Consider the following 9,643-nt stretch of genomic DNA (forward strand, 5'->3'; position numbering starts at 1 on the left):
TAAATGTAATATCGTGGTATATGTATCAGGACACTGTACCATTCCCTTACCTGACTCATGGGCGAGGTCTGGGGTGCATATTCTATAAGGTTGACCTCACAAGGGACATTTTTAACTGTAAAACAATATTCATTGTCTTTAATCTTCCAAACACAATAAAACAATTAAAATATAACAAGAGGGGCATTTATTAGAATGATTGGAAGGAAAACTGTGCATTATGTACAGACCTTCGCCACTAACAAACCTACTAGCACCTGTTTAACAGAGGGAAAAAAATACCAATGTTTTTAAGGTGAACGTTTTTAAGCATAAGACAATCCACCTTTTTGTTTACTCACTCTCCTCACTGTAATAAATTTTACAAATTAATTAACTAATTATTGTCAATTAATTATATTATAATTACTTACATCAGAAACTTTCTTGTTTTAGTCGATTACTATTTTACTTTTTTTGTGGGAAACATTTACGTAGATCAGTATTTTGCATCATTCACAATAAAGCCTTATATGAATATCATCCTGTACCACACATGCATGTATATATAACGCACGTATTATTTGATTGAAACCCTTACTTTTGAGTAACTGCACGTGACAAACACAATGCAAACGGTGCATGCATACATAACAATGAATAACTGAATAGAATAAAATATCGTGAACCAGGAAGCTCTCATTAAAATCATATAGGAGAAATGGATAACGACACATATTTATCCGAGAAACTTGAAAAGTGGAATAGTAAACTAGCCAAAGGGTTAACTCCGAATAATGTGATCCTCTCTCTGTATATTATTATAGGACTGGTGGGAAATTCTGTCGTCATTCTAATTTATGGATTTAAAATGAAAGGCAACAAAGAAGAAAGGTATTTTATCCCATTTCTTGCCTTTGCAGATTTGTGGGCCTCCTTTGTATGCGGTTCATTCGGTATTGCTCTTAACATGATGCAAGCCCAGTTTAATAACACAGATTTGTGTAAAGCGTGGTGGTTCTTCGCAGCTTTTACAACTTTTTGTTCTCTTTTTATTCTATTGATAATTGCTGTGCACAGATATCGGAAGGTCTGCAAGCCTCTTTGCAAGCAGATGACATTAAAGTGGAAAAGAGTTGCGATGTGTATTGCGTTAATAACAGCGTTCACCTTATCTGTGCCCATGACTCATTTTTATGGTTCCGTACCCTTTCCCAATGATGCAGAGGGCATAACTGGTTTAAGATGCAGCAGACTGAAGACCGTCAACAAAACTGGGTCTTTGATTTTTGGAGGAATTCTAGTCTTGGCAGCTATAACAATCATTATTACTCTTATTTGTCTTTATACCAAGATAGGATACACTATTCTTAAGCATTTCAAGTATACGAAGACAAGTAACAACTTTGGGACAGAACACGCCAGTAAGACCGATCAATCTCAAGTTGGAGTCTCAAGTAGTGATAACCCACTGAGTGATACAGAAAATGGGACCGAAGACATCGGACTGTCTAGCATTCAACCTGCTCCAACTTCTTCTACAGCAACAGGAACGCCCCCTACCATCGATACAACACCCACTGTAAGAAAAACAGTTCCCTTCAAGTCCAGTGCAAAGAAAAGAAAGGAGAAAGACAACCGTAAAGTTGTCTACAAATTCACTCTGATGTTCATGCTAATCACAGTCATTTTCCTCATCTGCTATATCCCAAAGGTCATTATTATGCTGCTAGAAGCCAGGAATCCCAAATTTTGGGAGGAATTCTCGGACTCCGCTAGAGCTGGGGTCTTGTTTGTGTACAGAATGTACATCATAAACAATATTACTAATCCTTTCATATACGCTTTCCTGGACAATATGTTTGCAAAACAGATAAAACATTTCTTCAGATTCTGCAGATGCTAATGTAACATTTTATTGTTGTTCTTTTTCATTCTTTTCTTGATAATGTCGTTTAAGTCTCCGTTTTATGTCTAGTTTAATATTTCTCTGTAGATAGACAATATCCATGACGACTTACATTCTATCTCAAAGGGCAAGTTTTTATTTTACCATTTATTTTCTTTCAGGAAAGATTCTCAATTCAGAAATCATCATGTTAAAAATTAATAAAATGATGTGAAATAAATTTAGGACAGATGAAACATACCAACAATGGATGCCTGGATAAGCATATATTTTGGGGTCCATTTTTGTTGCAAATGATACAAACAACAACTTTCTTAATTGCCAATAACTTTCTTAAATGTTTAGAAATTATAAACCTTCTGTGGTGTTCAAAATTCTTACTCTCTGCGATCATCCTTTTTAATCTATACAAGTAGTTTCCTTTCAGATCCGAACATTGGGGAATTTTTGAGAGAATAAACTACGTTGTGAACCTTGTTCATTTTACTCATTTAAATATGACTCAAGTTGTTATTTTTAATTTTATAATAAAAGTTTGTTTGTATCATCTGCCCTTCAGTTGTTTCTTTATTTGAGACTACGCAATAAAATTGAACAAAACATAAAATAATTATTAGAAGTTTAAAGACGTACAACACACCGGGGGAGATAACTCTTGCGATTTCAATTGAACGTTTGACGTGACGTCAAATTTAACGTCAAAAATAAAGCGTCAAAACGACGAGTAAAACGATCCCGATGTATATCAATCATGAAAGAAAATTGGGATATGGGGCTTGGCTGTAATTGTGCGTATCATACTCAATCAATAAGTATTTTTTAATTAACCCGATTAAACTCCGTAAAAAGCAAGACATAAAATACCATCCCTTAATGTTTATTTCATTTCATTTCATATACAATAAATTGTATTTTTGATCAAAGCGCAGCATTTTTTTTTTATTCTGAAAATTTTATTTTACATTGCCGAAATTCTCATTATGTACAATTGGCTATATAACATTCCGATTAATGGTCTTCATTACAATTTGTGCATTTACGATATAAATATTGTTTTTCTTCTTTAACTAAATAAAACAACAATAAATAAACAAAAAAATCTTTTTACAATGTAAAATCGATGTTGTTCTCAGACCCTTACTGATCAAAGAGGAACAACTCTGAAAATGTAGGAGATGTTTATTTTCCTCCCTTTATTCACGGTTTTCCACAGAATGAGATACATTTACAGCAAGACCTGATAAATCCGAGAATTGAATACAATAGACCTCATATACACAATGTAAGTATAGAATTGAAAAGAATTGTTAACTTGTACTGAAATTATCTGCATTTATGAATATCCTATTGCAGCAAATCGTTTGACTTTCTGTACAATGTCTGTTCGCATTTCCTCGAATCAAAACAAAACGTTGCTTATAAGATTTTGAAAAATATCAAAGTGCGATTTGATATAAATTGAAATAGATGAAGAGTTTAATGTTTGATATTTTGAAGTTAATGTAGACGAATACGGAATTTTTTTTTTAACTTTAGAAGCGACGACATTGAAAGAAATGCGTACAATATCATGAGGGGTTTACATCTATGCAAATGTCGATGTATCCCCACGGCCACATACTGTCTCGTTTGAAATAATGACATGAAAGAAACTACAATTATTCCATTTATATCACAAGAGAGTTGAACACACACCATTTTTTAATGAATAAAATTAAAGAAATAAAATTAAAAATCAACATATTCAAGTTCAACAAAACTTGAATTCGTATCCAGGTTTCATGTGATATGGAATGCATAACGCATACATATATGGACTAAACACTAAAATCCTTCAGTAATTTTTTCCTGATTAATACATATAAAAAGAGTAGTCAATATTTATTTATTCTGCATTCATGAATTTAAAAATTAATGCATGCATACCTCCGGGATTTAAATGACGAAATACCAGTATATTTGCACTGTAAACGACGTTTCGTCAAACGCTAATGGTCTGCGACGCAAAAAAGGAAGGGGTGGGGGTGATAGGGGTACTCAAAAATTGCCTAAAAATCTACATTTAAATACGCTTTACATATGAAAACTTTTAAATTCGTAAGTTAATATATTTTTGAAGCAAAAGCAGTATTCCAATTTAATTTTTTTAATGTGTATTTGTGGATTCATATAACAAAGTGATCGACCCCGGTCTGAAAGACGCGCGGGAATGTGATTTATTGAGAAAGGGGGAGGGGGTAATTTTCCGCTATTAAATCAAAACTGGTCGTACAAAAATTATACAAAAAATTATGAAGATTATTTTTACTACCAGCTACCTAAATAAAGTTTTTTACCAAAATTAAACGACAAGTTTTTTCACAAAAAAAATTTTCAATTTGAAAAATACGCAATTTTCAAGGCTTAGATAATTCATAGTTTTTCAGTTTAAGGTCTTTAAAAATTATTTTGATGATATTTATATCAAAAAGATGACTATGTTTTTGTGTTAAATGGTTAAAGGAATAAGCCAATGAAATTTGACATTTATATCTAACCTGGCTTTTTTGAAAATCAAGGTTTAAGTAGTTCATTGATTAAAAATTTTCTCTCCTTGTAAACAACTAAAGGGGGGTAACTTTTGGAAGTTCCTGTCCAAAAACCACTCGAACGATTTTGTCCAAAATGTGCATACCTGCAGTAGATATAGTCATGTACTAAATATACAAAAATAACGAAAATTAAACGACAGGAATTTTTTGGGGTAGGTGTGTTGTACATCCTTAAATATACCGAAGTGTTTAAAATGCTCTTAAGTTCACGCTGATTACCGATTGGGATGTCGTTTATCAGGTGAACCATTGCGGTGTTACTTTCCCTTTTTGTCCAGAGCCTTTTATTCATACATAGGGAGGATTTCACTTAACGTCTAGCATTAGCCTTCCTTGTTTACAAATAATGAAACGATGCTTGCTGCATAATTTCCTGTTTCTTCACTGAAATCTAACAACGTCTTTTCTTTCCAAACGTATGTTTCCTAACTACATAGAACCCTCTGTCTTCTTGTTCACGGTTGTTTAGTCGGTAGCGCACTCGCTCCGTATTGGTCTTGAGTTTGAATCACGGCAGCGACTGACTTAGGTCTATAAAAATGGTAGCAACTGTTAAATCGCCATGTGCTCGGCACTCAAAGTGAAGGTCTCGGGTCCTTCGACCGAGACCGTATCAACCGATGCCCCGTGTTACTGCTGGCGTTGTCACGATGAAAACCCTCACTGCTCAATGGCCCAGAGTGCCCAGTAACGGTCAAAATTTGAAGCTTTTCACCGGTATATGGTGACGTGACGTCTCTACATGATTGAAAAAATTCTCCAATGGGACATAAAACAACATATAATCAATCAAATTGTCGGAAATTCATCGAGGATATTTACAAACTGGGGATCAAGTCGGATTGGATACAACTAATGAACATTTATTGATTCATTGATGGTTGATAGAAGGCCAATAACATACAAAATTATATATTCTATATATAAGCTTGTCTTCTTTTTTTATTTTTCATCACGGGGATGAGCCAGTATTTCTCACTGTTTGAATTCATTGCATGATTTCTTTTTCGGATGTAAATGCATGGATTGAAACAGAAGCTTTCCTAATGATTTAGCAACACCTCCGAGTTTTGTAAACAAATTTTTTCTCTATTTTCTCAAAATTATAATATTTGCTAAACTTTCAATCCTACTTAATTTGAACCAAATGAACGAGGAATTGGGAGTATTAGGAAGGAAATACGTAGAAGCCAGTCCCCATTATTTCTTTCATACAGTTAAGTAGTAGGGATATTATTTCAATTATTTTCACTTATATTTTCGTCAAGTATGTGTAACTTTCCGGCCTGATTGATAAACATATAAATGAAAAGGCATTGTTTGAAATATCTAAATATAGTGCGGTTTAAGCAATTTTGGTCAAGCCCACTTATGATGAGCTATAAAAATTGTTTAACAGGTGTTTATTTGCAGGCTTTTGATGTTAAATAAATGTCTGCAGAAGATTGATAGATTGATTGTATGTTGTTTAACGTCTTACTCGAACATTTTTCACTCATGTTGAGACTTCACCGTATGCCGGTGAAGGGCTTCAAGTTTAGACTTATTCTCGGCACCAGGGCCATTGAGCATTCAGGGTTTTTTATCGTGCCAACGCCTACTGTGACACTGGACCTACGTTTTTAAGGTCATATCCGCAAAATCCCGTGACTTTCACTTCTAATGCCAAGCGTTTAGCGGAGGAACAGTCAATACTTATGTTTACGTCTTTGGTTTGACGCGGCACCGCGGACGAGAATCGAACCCGGGCCTCCCGATCACGAAGCGAACGCTCTACCACTAGTCTGTAAAAGAAGCTGAAAGTTTTGAAGTGTTTTAGGTTATCTGTAGCTTGCCAATTAAAAAGAACTCTTTGAAAAAAAAGATAACGATCAGAATTCAAGCTAAAATTATCATATAATCTCTAAATTCTGATTTTTTCTGGCATTTCTGTTGTATATTTCTGTTGTATATGAAGAACACCAGGAAAACTGAACATATACCCAGCAGGCACAAAACATTGAATAAACTTTGAATCAACGTTGTTTTTCTATGTTGATTCAACACTGATTTTATGTTAGATTTTGAAAATTTGTATCAACGTTGAAGTCTTAACATTGAATCAACATTGATAATCAACGTTGATTATATGTTGAAAAACAGTTGATTATTTATTCAATTATTTATTTTGGAAAGGGGGGGTGTCATATAGTAATAATTAATATACTTACTTAAAATTTCAACCGTTTTATTGCATGGTTGCTAAAATGCCTTCATAATTGTTGAAGGGATAGCGACCCTCTGATAAGACAGGTAACTTTCACAGTACAAAATAGTAATACTACTCACAGTTTTCTTAATCAGTTTCCTGAGACCTCTGAGTAGTCAATTTGAGGAGATAAAATATATGTTGGAAACACTACTTTCTATTTCTTTTGCAAATTTCTTTGTAATTGTTTTATTATATTTAACAATAAAACATTTAAATCCAACATCAAATGCCTTATAAATTGAATAAGTTGTATCTTTTTAAGTACCATTTTAAAAATGGTTTAATATTTCAAGTACTTAATACAGTATTTCAATTAGAATGACTTTTTTTCACATGAAGAAATATTAAAAAATAAGATAACTCCTCATCACAGATATATTTTTTTTCTTACAACCACATACAACATTGTGATTTGCTGACTAAGGAAACATCGCTCCATGATGTTTTCTAACATGATTTAAATAGATATAATAGTAATTATTATTATTATTATATTATTATATGCACCTCATATATTATATTTAATGTTGTGGTAATAAATCGGTACTCTTTCTATTCTCTGTGTTCAATTTCTTCATTTCATGATCTGCACATAAAAATAATTTCTGAAAAAATAAGCAGCGCTTTATATTTCAAACTATTTTTCATGTGGCTCTAATGTTATTGTTGTTTATGAAAATCAATATTACAAATTTAAAACTTTCTAAGGTGAAATTTATAGCAGAGGGTCGGGACCCCTTAAATGAAAACATACGGTATATCACTATATGAAAAAAAAATTATATATTGTAAACAGTAAGTGTTTAATTTCCTATCAATAGTTAATTGTGTTACAATAATTTTCACCAAAATACATTTTATAAATTAATCATGTTACAAAACCCGAGCATTTACAAACGTTTTGTATTTTCACATGTGGTCATGAAATAGTCCAGAACATGAAACCATTCCAAGGTAAGATGCAAATCTTATACGGTACAACTTTTGATGCACCAGATATGCATTTCGACAAATTATGTCTCCTCAATGATACTAGTACTCTGACATGCCGAAATATTTTCTTTAAAGAGTAATTTTTTTTATTAAATCTTGGTGTTGAGTCCTGAGGGTTGTGTTATGTTGTCTTTTTGAATATTTTTCGGATGTCCTACTGCGTATGCTCTTAATTCATACTTTGGCAAATTCGTACTGAATTCATATTTATCATTGAATGTGTAAAATTCCTATATTTACCAATCTTGTTTGTTATAATAGTTAGTAATGATAATAGTGCGACTTTGTCAAGTCCGACCTCGTTATGGTTCGACACTGTTATAGTCCGACACTATCACAGTCCAAATTATCTATCAGCGAAAAATAGGATTGGTCATCCGACGTTGAATCAATGTTGGCACTCAATTTGAATTCAATGTTGATTCAACGTTAAATTTTCAACGTTGAAAAGTCAACGTTGAATCAATATTGTATCTAGATTTATCAACGTCTAAGCCCAGCTTCAACTAATATTCAACGTTTAAACAACGTTGTGTGCCTGCTGCGTAGTCAACAATATTTTGCGAGCTTGATTTATGCGGTACCTATAACTATTTATTCTTTAGAATCGCATGATTGGTAATAGAAATAGAATCCTTTGAAATAAACTTGTCTCTTTTTTGGTACTTTTCATACAGCACATGATCTATAACTAATTTGCACTATGATTAAAGTTTTTGTTATAGGACATTAAGGCAGGTTTTATTTTGGGGAAGTGTATTCGTATTGTCGTAATGGTCGACGAATTACCTGACAAATCCCTCCAGATTAGGTCGATAAGACAGGCTATGTCTAGCAGACGTCTGGCAAGATGGAGGTCAGGGAGATCAATGTTAGTCGAGATAGGTCGTACACGGATGAGTCGGGCTGTGGTACCACACTCCTCCCCTCCTTGTAGAGCCAAGGGTATCCATTGGCGAATTTTATCAATCAGTAATTATATTTGAAAAATCCACCCCCAATATTGTACAAAATCATCTAAATGTCAACTTGAGCAAAAGTACAAAAATATACATACAAATACTGCCCAATCATGACTACTTGTCAACAAAGTACCGGTGAGAGACATAATCCCTTCACATATACATGTTGTAAGAAAAATGTTGAGTAGTCATGAAAAATATACAATGCATTTATACACTTGCATAACAAAAATTACTTTTTCTGAAGTAATTAATATATACATATATAGAAAATACACTATATAACTGATGAACATGATGAGAAAGAAAAAAAATTATAATCTGTAGAACTGCCTGGCATTGTTGTTACATGTCTCCAGGATAAATGAAACTGGCGTGTTGCGGATAGAAGCAACCTGTGCAGCAAGAGATGCTAGGTTCCAGGGGTGGTTCATCTTGCATCCAGGAGCTGGTAATAAATATGGAGCATCTGTCTCCAACAACAAGCGCTCAACTGGGATCCTGGCCACCAGATTTGGGTCCTGCGCTGATCTCATTGTGACGCCAAATTTCACTGCAGGCAATTCCATCTCCCACTGGCGTAGCTCCTCCACAGAACCTGTGAAGCAATGTCGATGGAAAGCATGGTGTGTCATGTCCATCATACGGATCATGGCCATGGTGCGTTTGGCTGCCTCACCGGATCCATCATCCCTGCAGTGTAGAATTACAGGCTAACCGACATCTCTTGCCAAGTTAAGGACATCTGCTAAAATGTCCTGTTGGTCCTGCAGCAAACGCTCCCTACATGCCTCTGGCCTCACACAGGGGTTACATCTGCAGTTGGTGAGATCAATCCCAACCTCCCCGATGGCTACACAACGCTGGTGTGTTACTAAGTCCATGAGCTTGTCAAGGTACTGCTCTGCCAGGTCAGCAACATGTGGGTGGATACCAAAGGAGACTGATATGTTTTTGG

At 34.2% G+C, this 9,643-nt stretch overlaps 2 protein-coding genes across 2 annotated transcripts; one reads left to right on the forward strand and one right to left on the reverse strand.

Moving 5' to 3' along the window:
• Window positions 1–678: 678 nt before the first annotated feature.
• LOC134276752 (probable G-protein coupled receptor No18) lies at window positions 679–2,348 on the forward strand. Its single transcript, XM_062759037.1, has one exon. The coding sequence runs from the start codon at window positions 701–703 to the stop codon at window positions 1,883–1,885; it is 1,185 nt and encodes a 394-aa protein (XP_062615021.1). The 5' UTR covers window positions 679–700; the 3' UTR covers window positions 1,886–2,348.
• A 6,651-nt stretch (window positions 2,349–8,999) lies between these two features.
• Window positions 9,000–9,344, reverse strand: LOC134276741 (3'-5' ssDNA/RNA exonuclease TatD-like). Its single transcript, XM_062759015.1, has one exon. It carries the CDS (start codon window positions 9,342–9,344, stop codon window positions 9,000–9,002), a length of 345 nt encoding a protein of 114 aa, XP_062614999.1.
• Between the last annotated feature and the right edge of the window lie 299 nt (window positions 9,345–9,643).

Source organism: Saccostrea cucullata, unplaced genomic scaffold, assembly GCF_032062105.1.
Source record: "Saccostrea cucullata isolate Sc308-1 unplaced genomic scaffold, CSIRO_AGI_Scuc_v1 ctg212, whole genome shotgun sequence".
NCBI lineage: Eukaryota > Metazoa > Mollusca > Bivalvia > Ostreida > Ostreidae > Saccostrea > Saccostrea cuccullata.

Excerpts from the sequence above, each read along its gene's own strand:
- LOC134276752 (XM_062759037.1), top strand. The coding sequence starts at position 701 with ATGGATAACGACACATATTTATCCGAGAAACTTGAAAAGTGGAATAGT.
- LOC134276741 (XM_062759015.1), bottom strand. The coding sequence starts at position 9,344 with ATGGCCATGATCCGTATGATGGACATGACACACCATGCTTTCCATCGA.